The sequence below is a fragment of the Chlamydotis macqueenii genome, chromosome 1 (genome assembly GCF_036417535.1).
Source record: "Chlamydotis macqueenii isolate bChlMac1 chromosome 1, bChlMac1.mat, whole genome shotgun sequence".
In the NCBI taxonomy this organism is placed as follows: domain Eukaryota; kingdom Metazoa; phylum Chordata; class Aves; order Otidiformes; family Otididae; genus Chlamydotis; species Chlamydotis macqueenii.
Genome location: NC_141556.1, coordinates 189,858,633 through 189,877,141, shown reverse-complemented (window position 1 = coordinate 189,877,141; position 18,509 = coordinate 189,858,633). Strand labels below are relative to the sequence as shown.

Sequence of the window (18,509 nt, the reverse complement as noted above, 5' to 3'; positions counted from 1 at the left end):
TTTTATTTCCATATTATAAGGTCCTCTAGAGGAAGGCGGAACGTGTGTTTGCTTCTGTCTGTGCTGGATACAAAATGTCATTCCCTTGCCTAGTAGCAAAGTAATCTCCTTTTCCAGACTTATCTTCTAGCTCATAATGTAAGGTCTGTGCAAGCTGGCTTCCTCCACTCCTACACAAGCTAATGGAGCATTTGTCTGGATCCAGATGACCAGTTCCACAGGTTAGTCAAGGAAACAGAACTGCACCATCTTTCATTCTGAATATATATTTGCATCAAAACCAGTGCTGAAGTAGTGAAATTAAACACGCACATGATGATGATGAATAGTTACTACTGCAATAAATTCTTTTCTGACTGATTTTTCAGTCAGCTGTTCTTTGAGACCTTTGATATTTTGAAAAAAAAAAGACGAGAGGAGTTGATACTAATGGATTACAAACATACGCCTGGACTGAGAGTGAGTGCAGAGGGAATAACATTTTTACTGGGTCTTGCTCTACACAAAAATAAACTCAATTTAAGTGATAGTTCTTTTTTGTTTATTTTCTTCAAATGCACAAAGCTTATAGTTGGTTTTTTTTCTTACTACTGTGGTTCCTAAGTTTGGAATATTCTTTGTAACAATAAAGGTATTTGCAAAGCAAACATGTATTTTCGTTAGAGGACTACATACACTGATTACATTATTGTATTAGTCAGTCTCTAAGAAAACAGAGTACTCCCTGAATTTTCTCAGAGGACTTTGTCTGCATTTGCTGATTATATTTATCTTCATACAGAATTGTATCTATCCTCCCTTATCATACTACCTGTGAAGCATTATCTAAATCTCAATTGTAAGAATTGCGAGGCTGAAAGATTGTGATAAAGAAGCAGAACAAATTCAAAGAGAAACTGAAGTCAAAACGCTAAGAAAGACCTTACAAAATAGGACTTCCATCAAATACATTACTATTTCCTATGGTATCTGAAATTCAGTATGAAATAGAGTTTTACGCTGCATATGCAGATAGGTTTCCCTTGGCAGCTTTATTGTTGTTTTCAGTTACCTCTTATTTTCAGTATTCAGAATTAAAAGAATAAAAATATTTATCCTCTTTCTGAAATGAATTTAGGTGACACAGTTTTGCCTTAATTAGCCTGATACGGAAACCTGCCCTCTACTTTGGTTGTAAACATTTCAAAAACACATCTTCTTACCACTTTCATCCAGCAAGAAATCATCCTGGTAACGGAACTTTTCTGGTCCACATGCAATAAAAATGTCATCATCACCAAAGAAATCCTGAAGGCACATCACCTGCAAGCAAAAAGGAAAGGAAGGCATTGTATGAAATACCTCATCATCAGAATTTTAAGAACAATAAATCCCTCCTTGTCTCCATCTGCATGAAAACTCTTCACTTTTAATGGAATCAACAGGGCTTCATCTCCAGATAAATTTCAAAGCTTTGCTCTGACCATCTGTTACAAGTGAGAAACGCTTTTATGGACAGTGTAGGAAGAGAGAGATAAGACAAAAAGCCATAACTGTCACATTTATTACATGATGCATCAATGGGGTATGAGGTAAATGCCTTTTGTTTACGCACAAGGTACAATTCAGAAGTTACTGGATAATTAATTTGCTTCCGAGCCCACATTTCTATACCTTGACTGCCACAAAACAAAGTTACAGCTTTGTATGCAGAATTAAATGTAGTTATTTCAGCAAAATCTCTCGTACAAGGAATGAAACTCATACGGGTGAACTGAGTGTCCATCACACTCTCTTCATCTTCACCAGCAGAGTCGATGTGAAGCCTCTTTAAAGGCACCAAGCTGAACAATTGGGTGAGCCGCCAATGATTCCTCTAGTACTGAGTAAAAGAATAATCCTGTCCTAGTCCCAACTATGAATAGTCAGGATTACACTGGTGTAGTTTAGTGTCCATACACGAGGTTTCCTTAAAACAGCTTCTAGTTCACAAGGCACTACTTAACAGTTTAACGTTTCCAGTTATATGACTATTTTTACTAATGTTCTTAAAGAAAAATCAGTAACTTTCCAAAAACCTGACTTTAGACTTATTGATCCAGTTTTGACGATTTTAAAAAAAAAGAATAAATGAGGTATCAGACTACCTTTTAAAAACCAAAGACACTCCGTAAAAAATATTATAAGTTCATTCCTGCTTCACATTTACAAGAAGATTTTTTAAAGCTATATTTGCTTATTTTTATGTAATGTTTTGTAAATAAATAGTGCACTAATATTTGAATAGGATAATTCCACAAAGACAGTTTCAAGTCAACAGTGTACAGACAGGAAAGTAGCACAAAAAGAATTTCTAAAGAATGACAAAATAGTTAAGAACAGCCCAGCTGAACCAAGACATCCCCCTCATAAAAAGCAGGAGGGGGGGGAAGATGGTTCTTACAGCCCACAAAAAGAGAAGTGAAAAAATTAGTGAATGAGATTAGACAGACTTTGCCAGATTTTGGCATAAAAACAAGCACCCCCCCAACCTGCAGTGACTGGTGTCTAGGGGTTATAAAATTCATATCGTTCTTCCCAGAAACATGCCTGAAGGCTTTGGCACCTACCACAGCTACGAGCCTCTACGCTAGAAAAATCTTAAGGAAGAAAAATAGTGGTACATTTCATAACTTGCTTACAGAGTAAGGTTTGTCAATAAAACTATTTTAAAGGTTGAGCAGTAGCAGCTGAAAAAAAGAGGAACTCAAGAGAATAAGAACTAGGTGAAATAAAGACCTCAAAAGACACAAAGGTACTCCCAAAATTACCCCTTCCTTCAGTAATGCACGTAATTTTAAATTCAGGTCCACCACAACTCTATTCCTATCAACATTGTCATATTAAGACCACGCAGTACCTGTACACCAACATCAAAAATGTAAATATTTGATGGGGCTTTTTACCATGTTCCTACTCAATTTGCGTTCTATTAGTGTACCAGCCTCAGCAACCTTTATATAAACTCATTTACTCCCTATCTTTTTTTTTTGTCCATAAGACATATTCTGCCTATCTTCCCACCCCATACTCCCACCAAGCTTCAAACATCTCTTCCTTTCAGTCAAGCTCCTCTGAAATTACCACCTCTCCCACAGCATGCACAGAACTACTAATTTGCAAAATGACATTAAAAATCCTGTGATTTCCTGTCCGCCTCCCAAGTTTGCCACACTTCTGGGGAGTGATAACCCTTACATTTGTGTTTATACAGGCAGAGTATTAGAACTAAACAAATAATAAGTGACCCTAGGCACAAAGTTGAGCTATTTTAACAAAAAGCATGAATGAAAATTAAATTCACATCTGAATCAAAACATTGTATGAATTTAATAAAACTCAAAAATGTTTGGCTTTTCTCAGTTAAGAGGGTTTCATTCAAGCCTAAAGAAGACATTAAAATGGAGGCAGCACCATCTAACCAAGCTCACCTATGCCAATATTTAAAGCATCTCAGGTTCAATCAGTGCAACTTATACACAAATAAGAAACAAAATAGGATTAGTACAATAGAAAAATAATTTGTACTTAGGTATCCTTGTTTTTCATTAAACTTTACACTTTAAATTACAAGAGTTCTTACGCTTGCCTGTTTTCTCCATGCTCTCAGTTTCCTACTCTGTATGTAAAACTACGTACACTTCTCACAGATTTTCTCACCTCCTGAGATTTTATTAATTTGGGAATTATAGTTCTAACTCCTAGAAAGCTCAGAGCAAGAGCCTAAGTTCCCTCCAAAAACATCCCCCTCCAGAATAACTTCTCTTCAGGCTTCCAGTATCTTTTTATATTCTTTACTGGAAGCCTTGAGATGTCCTTCACTGTCTGCATTTTCCACCCTTTCTGTCTCAGCATCCCTGGTCTGCTCCACTCCCCAGCTCACACTCCTCTGAGGTTACACGGAAGGGTCTTTTCAGAAGGCATCCAACAAATATACAGCACTTCCTTCCAGGCTTTTTTTGGAGAGAAATCTGCAAGCACTTTCTATTACACTCAGCCATCAGCTAAGCAACAGGACCTGCTTCTTATTATCCATTTTCACTTCTGGAGAACACAGCTCCTCAAAAGTTATGATTTAGAAGATCAAGGATTTGTATCACCCATACTGGACTGTGTGCCAGTGTGTAAGAGGCCAGTGTGCTCTGTTGCACGTGATCAGCTTAAAATTAGTAAATTTTTAAAATAGTGAATCATAAAAGCCTTCCTGAACATTTTTTTCGTTTTATTTTCAAGTCACAGAATCCATAATCCATCTTCTTCTTCTTCCTTTTCATAAATAAGTTTTTATCTTCAATATTCCACCAGGATGTTTCTCACAGTGGGGAAAAACTAAATCTATGCAGGAGCAGTCAAAGATATACCTTAAGTAAAAGGAAACAAACAAAAAAAAAGTTTTCTACCACACACCTGGTAGATCCTTTGCACTGGTAGCAATGCAAGAATCTCCCAGAAGGAGAACGGGCAGCAGAGCTGCAAAACTGGCTTCCAGGCCAACCTCAGGACTGCCTTTGCACCATAGCACGGACACTACGGACACATTAAAGGTTACCTTCAATTTTCTTTCTTTTTTTAAACAGGTGAGTACCTGGAACCAATGAGAAATTGCTGAACTATTGTGGAGCCTTTTGTTCTTCTAAACTGGCGCAAAAAAAAAAAATTAAGCTCTTAATATTCACTTCTTTGAAGCCGGTAACTTTGTTATGGGGACTCTCTTTCTTATATCTACAAAAGATGCAAGAAATTACGCTTTATGTGTCGGAGTACAGATGACCTGAGAGTGAGAAGAGCAGCTTGTAGAGCCATTACCTGGTTTTATTCTCTCACCACAAGTGAGAAAGAGCAGTTAGTAGTCGTGTGGAGGAGGTGCAGAGGGAGGGAGAGAGGGAAGGGGGAACAGAGGGAAAAGAGAGGGAAAGGCAGAGGGGCAGAGAGGGAGAGGGAGAAGAGAGAGGAAGGGAGGGATGGACTGAATTAATCCTTTCTCTGAAAGCATTAAATGAAAGCTATAGATGAAATTGCCTTTTATAATTGCTGCATTCTGGCTGTAGTGGGGTCAGGGACCTTTTTCAAGTCATGTTTTAAAACAGACACAAAAAAACAGAACAAAATTCTTTGCTTATGTCATAGCAAATCTAATATTTTCCTATTGTTTTAAAGTTGACCACATATCAAGTTAATACTGACTTTGAAATTTTTAAATAAAAAGAATCAGAAACTCGAAATTTCTGCTGCATTTAGGAATAGCTCACAGCACCAGCAACAATACACCATCATCACCAGCATTAGTAACTCTCACGTTTTTCTTACGACTTTCATAATGCTGGCTTCTTGGATGGAAAAGGAGGGGAGTGTTCTGTGTGTTCGTCTTCTTTTAATAACAACAACTTAACTAGACTCAAAGTGAAACACTTTTTTGGATGAGCAATGAGAAAACCTCAAGCTGTGCCCTCAGGCACCACAGCTGTTGGAGAGCTGGAAAGAAAAGTGAGGACAAACAAATGAGGAGGTAAAACAAAAAAGATGCAGAAGGATATAAGGATAACTCAAATTATAGGTGGGTATAGGAGTTTTCTGAAAAGAAGAGGAAAAATGAAGAATGGCAAAAGGAAAATATGAGGTGTAAAGGAAGGATGAGAGCTGCAAGTCAGGAGTGCACACAGAGCGTCACAGAGGGGCATAATGGGGCTGGCGTGGAAAGAGCATCCCAAAGGAGGGGGAAGGCACAAGAGTGAGTGGCAAGCAATTGCCCTCCAGACTTCATCCCGTAGCCAGCCAGCTGGGAAGTTTCAAAGCTACTGAAAAGTAGCCTTTCTGAGCCTGAAACAAACTCAAGTTGAGTTTGATTATCATTTCCCTGATAGTGAAAAAGACATTAAAAAACCCCCAACCTTTATCCTTGGAAAAACCTCAGTGTTTAAATGACTCATGATTTTAGGACTCTGACTCATTAATTTTCTGTCAAGTTTTATGAGTTTTATTACAGAGCTGTTTTTCATTTTCCTGCTACCTTTGCTTCACTCAGCCTTAATGTTTAATTCCTAGGCAAGTCTCTTTAGTTCTTCATATGTCAAAGGAACTCACTATACCCACTGACTGATTTTTCCAATAAAACAAAGCTCCTCCTTGTTTTAAGATATAGATTGATCTTTATTAATGTTTTTCCTTTATTTTTCTCGTAACCAAACTGTATTTTCCACTAACCACCACCTGTGCAGTACTTACTTTATGCATTTCCCCACTCTTTGTCTATTACTTGATGAAGGAACATCTCAGTTTAGATCCTGAACTGATTTAACTGCCCTCTACCACTGGCAGTCAGTAAGAAGTCTCGTGACAGCTATGGATTTTCCTGAGAGCTTAAAAACCAGACAAGTTGTCTGTATAGGTATTAACATAGTCTTCTTTAACTTCATAATCCTAGCAGAATTACAGGAAGAGAAGAGACCTTCTACATTACCACGTTTATCTCCTAGCCAATATACGGCTGCTTTCCATATTAGCTTTCCCAATGCTTTGTTCAGTTCTGTAATATATTCCTTTCCATGTACAGCTTCCCTTAGCAGAAAGACCAGTAAAAGAATCAACTGTTACTCATTCAAAAGGATTTCATGGCTTCAGGAAAATAATAAATTAATCATTCCATACTAGTGTAATTGCTTTTTAGGTTGTTGCTGTGAAACAAGAAATCCAAACACAACAATAAGGCTTTCAGGAAGGGGAAAGAAAAATAGTTGTTGTTTCTAAATAAATTTGCTATCAAGTTTTTGTGGTTTTTTTTTTTCATTTTTTATTTTATTGGAGGAAGCTCAGCCTGCTCTATTCTGTGTGGAGTACAGGATAATAGCAAGAAATATCCTTTCTGAATGAAAGGAATTCAACATCGACAGAAATTCACAGAGCATCACATTTGAGTATTTCCTTGACATCTAAGGCAAGTCTATTTCCCTTCCTGTTGGCTCAGGCTCTGAGGCTTTTATTCATGCCCTTTCACATTCATCCGTCATTACACACATGCCACTTCTTGAGATCCAGTCAGCTACAAAAAATGTAATTTATCATCAGCACATATGTACTTCCTCTCTCAGCTCCTGATCCAAGTTGTCTCCTCAGGTGGTGGCTTAGCTGAAGGCACTGGGAGGTATCGGTTAGACATTTCCAAAGTTGAACGGCACTGAATTCAGCTCTGAATTTGTTCTTTTTTTTTGTTGAAGTTAAATCTCCATGGTGACAACTGCATCATCAAGCTGTGAGAGCTTTTCAGTGAAGAAGAGCATTTCATCATGAGATTCTCATTACAAGAGTGCCCTCTGTAAATGAAGAGGAGATGTTACCGTAGGGGTTCAAACTGGCTGAAGCTACACGGCAATGCCATCTTAACCAACTGGCCTGTGAGGCCACATTGCAGATTAATACCTCTGAAAAAGTACGTGTTGCCCCACCAAATTAGATGAACACAAGGTACCATTGTAGTTAGAAACATATGAATTTTCATACTAAGACTCATCAGAAATAGCTTGCTCTCCTGTTGCCTCACAGGAGCGGGCGGCAAGCCAGGCAGTGCCCCCAGGCCCAGGGGAGCCGTGCCTGTCCCCACACACACCTTCCTCCTCAGCTGCCTGTTGATCAGCACCAGCTCAGGACTGATCACTCCTCATTTTATTCCCTCAGTCGTCAATACAGAGGTTGCTCTACTTTTTTAATTGTTGAAGATGTAATATCAGTCTACTTCTACTATTTCTGTACTCATCAACATCGATTCTGTGCTATACACAATTTGGCCTTTATGATCTTTATCCAGCCAAGACTTGGCCATTAAATCACTCGGAATGAAGTAGCTGTTTTCCTCAGTTAAAATATGTATTTCTGTCTTGGGCAGTAAGGGTCTTTCACAAGGACAAGAAAACCTTTCCACGCTACACTTCATACACTAATCTTAATATCCTCTGTTTTGCTTCTCTGTGCTGCATTATATAATGGCAGACTTAAAATAAAATCAATCTAAATTAAGATCTCAGGTTTTGCAATTGTGCCATCACCTTCTTCTTGAGGAAAATGTTTAATTTGTGACAAACCTTTGTAAAAACTTCAAATTAATCCTCTAAGGTTCAGATAAAGATAACAGAAACTTGGCAGTCATAATTCATTGAAACTACTATACCTGTGCCTGAAACATTTGGTGAGACTTGAACAATTTCTTTGCTAGATTAAAACTGATTTAGTAAACAAGCTTTTTTTGTTAGAGAATTTGAGGAGAGCAGGGGCTATTTCCCAACACGGAACCCATCTGCTTATGCATAAATGAAATGCTGAGAAGCACTAATATTCAGTTTCATGAAAGGTTTCTCTGTGGGAACCACTAACATGGCCAGTTCAAACTCCTCCTGTCAAAAACTGCTTCATGGCAGTCAGGATAAGAGCAAAGACAATGTGGCTCCTATCCACACCCAAAAATGACTCCCCTAATGTTAGCTTTCTTGGATAGCTTCACCAATGCACAATTGCTTTGACAAGCTACCATGGAGCAAGATAACACACATTTACATGGGAAAGAGGAAAAATGCAGAGACAGCATCATCAAGCCTACAGCGGGCATCTCCTCCCTTCACCTACTTTTGCACCTCCTGCATCAGATATAAACTTACTGCCCTCCAGTTTTCTAAGCAACTCATTGCTTCTTTTGTCCCCTTGCTCCATTATTCAAACCCCGCAGTGTACTAAAATTTCATTTCCCTCTGCACCTCTTACTGCTCTAAGTGGCCAGGGCTGACACCATTCTTACAGCCACCTCTAACGTAAAACACTACCGTTGCACTCTCACTTCAGTTCTCTCTTCTAAAATTCAGCTCTCTACGTCAAACACCACAACAATCTTGCCCAAGGAAATTCCCATTTGCTCTTTTACTCAATTCTTTGAGTGCTCTCTTTCCATTCCCCTCTATACTCTGGTTACACCACACTGGCAACACAATGCAATTCTCCTCCCACGTCTTCCTCTTCAGCACCCTCGAAGGAGACCCAGAAGCATTAAGCTGTGGCTCTTTACAATCCGTCCATCGCACTACTAAGGATAGTATTTGTAAATCCAACAGCAGCCTCTGCCTGAAATGCTTTTTCCTTATTCTCATTTTAACTCAAATTTATCAGAACTACATAATTTCTGTGGAAATCTCCCTTCTGGTTTTCATGGTACCATATTTAGTTATTCTCCTGCTTGCAAAGACTGCAATCCATGCATTTCTTTGCAGTTTCAAACCACTCTTGCATTTCTGGAGTGGCTTAGTCCTCTTATTCTGTACCATGTCCTTGATTACGGTCAACAGGAAACTCTACACCTTCTGTATTTCCAACTCTTCTGGCTTCCCAAGTCCATAATCTTAGTACGTTCCTCCTTTTCTTTACATCCTAAATTTAGAACACGACTTTGCCACTTAACTCCCTACACAAAAGGGGTCCCAAATATTTTGCTACTATTATTGAAACCTTAACTCAATATATTTCTTTTACTTTAACTATCCAGCTCCTGCCTTGTAGCATTCCAGTCCATCCAAAGTAATTGAGAGCAGGCATTTCAGAGGAGTATTTCAGATCTTGCAGTTATCAGATGTGAGGTGAACAACCACCTTTAATAGCTTCACTCAACCCTCCAATGGTCGAAGACCAACGAAGAATGAGCTTTTGCCCTTACAAAACTGGAGTGCATTGCAGGTTCATGCTATCTACAGAAAAACACAACTCTCAGTAGAGTTTCTTCAGAGTCTCTTTTATTTCTGCTGTATCTGTTTTGAGAGTGACTATTATACATAACTTAGATTGGGGAAATCTGGATCTGTACAGTTTACACAGCAAGCAATAATTTTTCATTGTTTTATACATTTTATCTTTATATTTGACCTTTGTTTTGTTGCCAATATGGATTCAGCAAAGGTCTTGAGTTATCCACAAAGTGACTCATCTGCCTTTTGGAGCATTTCCGTTCCCCAAGTTACTGACAGATGCTATTATTTAGTCAGAATCCAAGGTTTGTGTGCTGCAGAGATTTTGCTGTCCAACTAGGATTACACGAGGTGAGCTGACGAAGGAGTGCATCACTCTAAGAACATCACATCAGTACTTCTTTATATGGATACTCATACTCAAGGCCCCGTAACTTGCTCAACTCCAAAGCAACATCCCAGGACTAAAAATAGTTTAAAAATTCTGAATAGTAAGTTCTAACTCTGCTCCTTTTGGGGCTTCAAAATTTTTATTGTTTGGCATTAGCTACAAAACGTAAATTTGCATTTCCAGTCAGGTATACCCTATGTTTTGGCTGGAAGTATCTTGTGGCATTGGCTGCTTCTTAAACTACTGCAAAGTGCCTAGCAAATCACAAACAGTAACAAACAAGCAATGACTTGCATACAACAGGTCACATAATGCTTGATCCAACTCCCTCCCAGAGTCAACAAAAAGACAAACACTTGCTCCAAGTTCTGAATTAGAGCTGTATCCTATTGTTCTGTGATCCAACAAGTGACCCATAGCATTTTGTTGGCAGACAAGAGGCTGCTAGAGCATAAAGCAAGGCAAAAGCAGTTCTATGTCCTCTACTGTCTGCCACAGGACGACACAGAAAGTGGGATCAGGCATTATTATTGCCTCCTGAGTTGGTACTGAGAAAAGACAGAGGGATGCCATCTTCCTCCAGCAGCTCTGCTCAGTAACACCTACTGGAAGCTGCAGATGGCCAGGTATCTGAACATTGCAGCACAAATCAGAATTACTCTTACAGTAGTGGGAGTCAATACCACAGGTGTTATTTCAAAAATAGCCGTATTATTCTTCTTCCTAATGTTATTTGTAATTCTATTTAAATAAATATTTTAATTAAATTTAAAAAAATACTTTTAATTAATAATAAAAAAAATAAACTTGAATTAGTGGATAGATTATTCAGGCAAGTAAGCAGAAATACACGCTTATGAGCAATTCGAGAACTGTGGCAATTTCTAAGCAAAGTTTTTGGCAAAGAAACAGTAAAGCGAACCTTCAGGTTCAGAAGTCCAGTTGGATTAAGAAGTGGGATGTCCATCTGTCACAAGTACATCCCCAAGCATTCTTTTTCTCTGACAAATACGCGGTGCATATTCCTATACCACAACTAAAAGGGAGATAACTTTGCAGCCCCAGAGCCTAGACAATCTGTCTCATAAAAGTCAAACATGTACATCAGCTAAACGATTCTCCTAAATAACGAATCACTTGGCCACCAAAGGAAACTGAATCCTGCTAGTCACCATAAAATATGCCCCTGTTAATCCCACGGCAATTGCACAACAGATCGGGATGCTTGTGATGGACAATTCAAACAGCAGAACACAGCTTGTGAAGGGACAGAGAGGTAAAAAAAAACTCCTCACACACGTAAAAAATTATCATTAAACAGAAGATGGTTTTTCAGTACAATCAAACATTGAGAGAACGGCTGATTTAACAGCAGAAGACATAATTAACGGGCCAGTGGAAAAACAGTTGAGACTTTGACGGTAGAGTTCAACTTCATCTGGATTAATTTTTTTTCTCTGCCATATTCACATACTTTCCTGTTTCAGCTGCAATACAACACTACCATTTAGTGGTCAGACACACAAAGTGCAGACTCCAGCAGCCCTCCTGTATTTTTGTCCAAACAGATGGCAACTATTTTAGGAGTAAATAGTGTACTCACATAATCTTCAGAACCAGGAAATTAATATTACTCTAATTTGGGATCACTAAGCAAAATAAAATTTCTTTTAATTTGGGTGCTTGAATAAAGCCTTGTCAGAGGTACTAAAATAGTTTCAAAGACCAGGTAAATAAAACTGGAATGTATTAGAAGTTATTACCAGGAAAACATGATGCTATGTTTCACAACTCTGTGGACTCTTTTGAAAAGCGTCTGAATTTCAGAACAAGAGAAACAAACTACGCTGCTCTACAAGTTCTCTTTTGCTGAAAAAGATAAATGCAGTATCATGCTTCTGTAAGTTATTTGTTTCATGATTACGACTGTATTCTATTGCTAAATACTCAGGAATAGAAAAAGTGAGCACAGAACATGTTGCCCATGACCTAATGCGCAAGGAATCCTAAGGAAGCTTGTTCATCCCCTTACAGGAGTACAGCTAATATCCTCTGTGTCAAGATGGTATGTACTTGTACTTATTTGCCATTCAAGCCATTGTACTTCTGCAACTGGACTCGAACAAAAGCTGCTCGCTTCAGAGCAGTCTCTTAAACCATGTTACGCACTTGTCAGTGTGTTCTTCCAAAAGCAGTGACACTTGAGGGCTTCTTGGCTGAAGAAGGGCTTTGTATGACAAAATCTCTCACAAGTTAAAAATGTACAATTTGAAGGACACGTAGTAGAAAACTCGAGTGGCTTTTCGATCCCCAATCACGTTACAAGTGAAAATGTCATTTTTTTTCATTGGTTGGGATAATATTACTTTTTAGCATACCATGCTAGATACATTAAAAAATTCAAATCTACAGCTTTGTTATGTTTGCAATCAACAGCAGAGCACTGGACCAGATTTTCAAGTCTGTGTGTAAAGTTTCTAAAATAAGCAAGAACAATCATTAATGAATTTCCATTGTTCACATTTCATGACAAATTTTAGCTGATGATTTAATCCTATCCTTCTAGTTGCTTAGAGCAGGTAAATGAGGGGGCAGAGATCAGCTAGGTGAAACAAATTCATTCAGAAGAAAAATGCAGTTAGGTGCCAATTTCTAGGAATTATAATTACAGGCTTGGAGATAAGAAGGAAATGTCTTTTCAAAGTACAGATAAAAATATTTTTCAGGGTGAGCTTCTAGTGCTAGACGAAATTAAAGGTTGTACTCAGTCATGCTCACTGTGTTTAATAAATGTATTTTATTAGCCCATTTCCTCAAAAGGCAATTAGTGGGTCTGCTATTTCTGAAGTAGTTTTAATGTGTCTCCTCCCAAATCTTGCAAACATGGATTTTATTCATAAATCTCAAAAGTATGGTCCATATGAGCATTTTTTTCCTCAAAATCTGCTTTTCCAAATACTTGCAAATCAGTAAAGTCTTGTGATTGCAATTTCTCCTTGAATTCGGTACAATTTTTCAACCAAAGGCATTCATCATTTTACCTCAAAGTATGCAATACCGTTATTTCCATTTTCAATTAAAAGATCTACCAAACACATGCTGTAAGGCAAGTATGAGTCCTTGAATTAACTCTTAGAGCACTTGTTCAGTTTTCACCACAGTCTGCTACATATTTTTCTAGAGGTCTGTTTATTTTTGCAAAGTTCTGCTCAGTCGGAATCTATAAGCTGGATCCTGCTCTGCCTGGCTGGCCAGATGCTGCTCTCTGCCTTCCCAGCTGGGAAGTACGGCCACAACCTGCAATCACTTTTTGAGACACTGGGAGATCACAGAGTCTTCCCTTGGAGACCACAGGAGACACTGCTTAGCTGGGAACTGGTCTGAATAAAATTTACTAGTTGTTTGGATCCAGACTGAAATCTTCTAGTTGTAATTTTGCTTTAGATACTGCAAATCCCTCTATAACAGAAATTGTATTATATACATCACTGACCGATAGACGAAAAGGTTATAGTCTATAGGTTATAGTCTATATACCATTATGAAATCATCCAAGTTAGAGACTACCGTGTCATCAGGTCCACCTGGTGGCATTCAAGGAGGCAGTTTCCAGAAAGCCCCCTAGAAACAAAGTTTTTCTTTCGTTTGGATTGAGAGCAATCTGCCTCACAGCATGTTTTTTTCAAATGTGAGAATACTTCTGGCTTTCTTGTTCTTGTGAGAGAGAGCATGCACTGCAGAAGCAGGTAGAAACATGGAATATGTAAGAGTTAGTAACACCTGAACCGAACCTATCACGCCTCGTGCCTGCAGCAGAGCTAGATTTCAACCTGTGATTCAAGTAGCAGATGGACTGTGCAGTAACATACAGCTACCAAAACACATTTAGAGATGGGGGACTTATTTTTCCTTCTTTGAAAGCAATATCCAAAATTCCAATGCTACAATGCAGGCATCACCTTCATGTCCACAACACAATGTTCTCATGTTAGCTTACTGACTAATGGTGAACTCTGGTGATAACGCTGTAAACTGCATTTCTTTCAGGCACAATCATTAATAAAAAGTGTGCAGGACAGCACTCCATCGTATACTGTCTGGAAAGTAACTGAGATGTATGATGCCTTTTGGCTAGATATACACATGAAGTTAAGGCTCAGCATGCAACACTGAAAAAGAGCGACATGGTTGACTTCTAAAAAAAAGGAGGAAAAGGGAAAACAGATGTTAAGGTTTCAACAAGTCATTGCACACTGCAGCTGGAACCAGTACAAAAACAACCCAAGGATGCTGATAATGTAGCATTTCATGTAACGATAAGGGCAATAAAATAGCAGAAAATGCAAAACCTTGAACGGCTGAACACCTTCCTCAAATTCCAGAGGGTCAGTTGGGCTGAACAATAACAGTAGTCCTTTCAATAACCAGATCAAATGATTCAACTATTAAAACTCTTTATGCTCAAGAAAAGTGAAAATTGAGAGATTCTCTTTCCTCTAAATGCAGAATACGGACAATAAATCTACAAGCCAATCCAAACAGCCATTCAGATGCATGCTATCTCATCACCACCACTCTTGAAACTATTTGGCTATAGTTTCTATTATTACAACAGATGTTAACAAGATGGATAGAGAGCATGTTAAATAAACATTGATATTAATATGTAAGTATCCATCTAGCAAAGCCACTGTTCAAATGATATACTTCCTCAAGAGTATTTCTTGGGAAATTAATCAGAGAATTTATCTTACTAGTAAATGCTATAAATTTGAGGTATTTCCATGAACAGAGACTGTGTCCTTCAGAAAAACTACTAAGCAACATAAAGAGGGTCTACAAGTGTAATCTGTAACTGGACTGGTAGAGTGATTCTTGTAACTGGAAAGCTGTTCTCACTGGGCTTTGGCTCCTTAGGACAGAGCAGCAAAGGTAGGAAATGTGCACAGAGAACTTAACTTACAAAAATTTACAATGTGAAAGAGTTCAAAAGCTTAAGGATGAAGAAAGAGCAGACACAAGAAATAATCACAAAAATCTGGAATTTTAAGCCCAGTTCTGTTGAAGAGACACCTCAGTCAGAACAGTGTCTCCACTATGCAGGCTGGCTAGTTATAACCGTTAAGACTTCTGAAGCAGGCTGAATGTGGAGATTGGTTTCTCATGTAAATGTTTCTTACTGGAACACAGACTTTTGCTTTATTCTGCAAGTCTTTCAGTACAGCAAGTTCTGGGACATTAAGAATCCAGTAAGCAAAAAATGAGCAGACTACAAATCCATTAATATGACATGAACCATCAGAAATAAAACAGAATAAAATAACATAGCAATGGGAGGTGAAGAGGAGCTTTCTCAAGCACATCAGAAAGTTCCAGTATGATGACATAGAAAACATTTTCTCCAAAATCCCTTCTATTTTGCTAGAAAAACTTTTTTTTTAATATTTAAACTGTAATCTTAACCTCCGCTGTAACCCGTGAAAGGAGGTAATTTTATTAAGAATAGATATCCAGAGCTGTTAATTTTAAGACTGAAATTACTAGCGTATACTGGTACCAATATCAATATTATAACAATATACTTGTTGCCTAAGAAAATGTAAAGGAAAATATTTGGCTGCCATACAACCCTCCCACATTCATCACCGACACGACAGCTGGGTATTTATAGATTCCACAAGCAAAGAGCGTTGCATTCATGCTTAATTACTAGAAAAGTTCATCCTCATCTGTGCACCTTTAGGGTGGCTTATTTTAAGCTGTAGCATAGCTTAGAAGAAACATGTGGATATGTAATAAGTGCCAAAGGAATTTGGAAGTGTTTTGATCCTTTTTGACATAATAAAATACATCAAACTGACACCCTGATGCAGATGCACATCTCTGCTGGCTGTGCAGCACTGCTTATGTGCAATAGTCGTACCAAAAATATTTGCCAGATGCGCTTGGAAATGATATACAATTTAACAAACATTTGAAGAACTGACTCAAAAACCAAATGAAATCAAAACGATGAAATAATCTGTGCTTAGGCACCGCAGCCCCATATAACTTATTGAACTGGAGGCCCCAAGTCCAGCAAACCATTCAGCACCTCAGCTATTCCTTACAAAACTCTGTAATCTTCTGTCTTTCGACTTGTATCACCAATGTTCTGATTCTACTACCTATTATGAACTCAAACTTATTAGCCTTCAGTGCAAATTCCTTTATTTCTGAGATCCTACATCTTTTAGGGAATGATGCAATAAAGAAACACGAGAGAAGTCAGGCCACAAAAAGAAGAATTTAGTGTATTGGCGATACAGGAGGCTGCTAGGTGCAGACATGTTTGAGAAAAAAAAAAAACGTAGTAACAGAAAACAGTACCATGTTGGGAAGAGAAATTTGCACCGAAAGCAATTTCACCTGTGACAGTGCACTGCTGTGTTTCTGAATTTCCTTTTCCCTCACTGATGCTTTTCTGCAGCACAAAGGGCCAGATCCCCAGGAGGACAACTGGTCTCCATACTGCATCTAAGTTAATTGTTTGCATCCAGAAAAACTCAGGAAACTGAATTAAATCCATCTACATTTCTCTACACCCATGTGTATCAATATCAATGCATCTAAAGATCCCAGGATACAATTTGTAACTGCCAACATAATGAACCAGAAAACGTCTGGCCTATAAGAAAAAAAAAAGCCAACAACCAGATGAATGTGTGTCCAACAGAATCTCTGTTCTGTGCTTGCATATGGTTTTGTTGTTGTTGGGTTTTGGTTTTTTTGAGGGTTTTTTTTTGTTAACCAAGAAACTAAAAGAACTAAGTTGCCAGCTCAGAAGCAAAGAGGGGAAAAACATAAGTATCTTAACCACCTGAGAGCAAAGATAGAGCTGTGGATACACGAACTGTCGAAGCTGGGTCATTTGTTGCAGAATTAAAAAAAAATAATTATCAAGTCAGACAAAAGCAGCAAGAAGGAACCAACTATACAGCTCACAGATGGTGACACACTCTGATGGGGATGGAAGTAATTATGAGCTAGTCCTGGGACTCTTCAAGGAGTCCTTGAATGATATTCACAAACATTAGGCACGTGACAGGGGAGAAGCACTCTCACTTATGTTAATAGCAAGGCTCCAGTTACTCAGCCTGGCCTCATTAGTTTGGAAGTGTTGTTAATTACTTTCAGCAAGCGCAGGTAATGCTTCGGAAAAAATATGAGACGCTTTTCTTTCTTACGAGATACTTCAGTAACAGCTTAATATTGGAATCCAAAGTTTAAGTCTTTTTGTTGCTTAAAGAAAAACCTGAAAAAGGGGAATATGAATACAGAAAAAAATCAGAGTTTCATAGCCATGCTTGCAGAGCACTGCCAAGGGTGTAACTGTTCAAGGGTGCTCTGCATAGTTAGGCAGCAACCTATATGAGATGCATTTGTTTTGTATTAACTGCATAATTACAATTTTCTAGCAAATTTATAATAGGCAACAGACTAACATAGCAAAAAATACCTCAAACACACACCTTAACTTGAGCTTTCCCCACCATTTAAAATCAAGTTAAGTCTTTTAGTCCCCAAAGATATTTCTTTCCATCCCTTTGCATTTTTATAGAGGTAGTTACTTTGCCTTTTGTTCAAGATGATTAGCCTTTAGTACAACCCTTCTTTGCAGAAACCAAGAGGCTGTGAGCATGTTTTCCCTTCTTATAATAAAAATGAACCTGAAATTCCTGAATTCCTTTCATCTACTTCAGACCAGTAACTTGGCATAGAAATAAGCTACAAGGATCCAGAATAAGCTCTCTATAGGAGCCAGAGAGTTCAGGATCACCAGCAATGCATCCACGTAAGGCCAGTGCTAGGGCTCAGAAAGGTGTTTTATAGGTCTTTTTACTTGGAAATACACAATTTGAGCATAGTGTAGGTATTAACATTCATTTAAAACTAAGTTATAATCATTTGCATTTCTTTTTTTCCTCCTATTATACACAGAGGGAATGTATACACAAAAGTTAACTTTATGAACAGACACCTCTTTGATGGAAACAGGCAGATTTTTAAAAAGGTAGGTCAGAGCAGGAGTAAAACTTCAAGTGCTTTAAATTACCTTCAAGAGGTATCTCACTGCTGACAGGTGCAGCTTAGAGTCTCACTAAAAAGAAGCCTTACTAGTTAACCTTCATAAATACATTTACTTTGCATCCCTAATTGTCTCAAAACTTCGTAAATCTGCAAATAAGTGCAGGAGAGGGACAAAACAGACAGCAGTGGAAAAGAGCACTCATAGAGATTCATAAGATGTATCGAAAGATCCTCCAGACTACGTTAGGACTTGCCTCCGCAAAGAGAAACTTGATCACCCAAGTAATGTATTCATTTCTTTCAAGCAACCCAAAAGT

The 18,509-nt window shown here is 38.2% G+C and overlaps 1 protein-coding gene across 4 annotated transcripts in view; it reads right to left on the bottom strand.

Moving 5' to 3' along the window:
• The window catches only part of DCLK1 (doublecortin like kinase 1), a 257,253-nt gene that overhangs the window by 121,713 nt on the left and 117,031 nt on the right, over positions 1–18,509 (bottom strand). For all 4 annotated transcript variants that reach the window (XM_086771976.1, XM_086771974.1, XM_086771975.1 and 1 more), the window contains exon 4: positions 1,203–1,302. In XM_086771976.1, the coding sequence (XP_086628102.1) occupies positions 1,203–1,302 (100 nt within the window). The remainder of the gene's footprint in view (positions 1–1,202; positions 1,303–18,509) is intronic.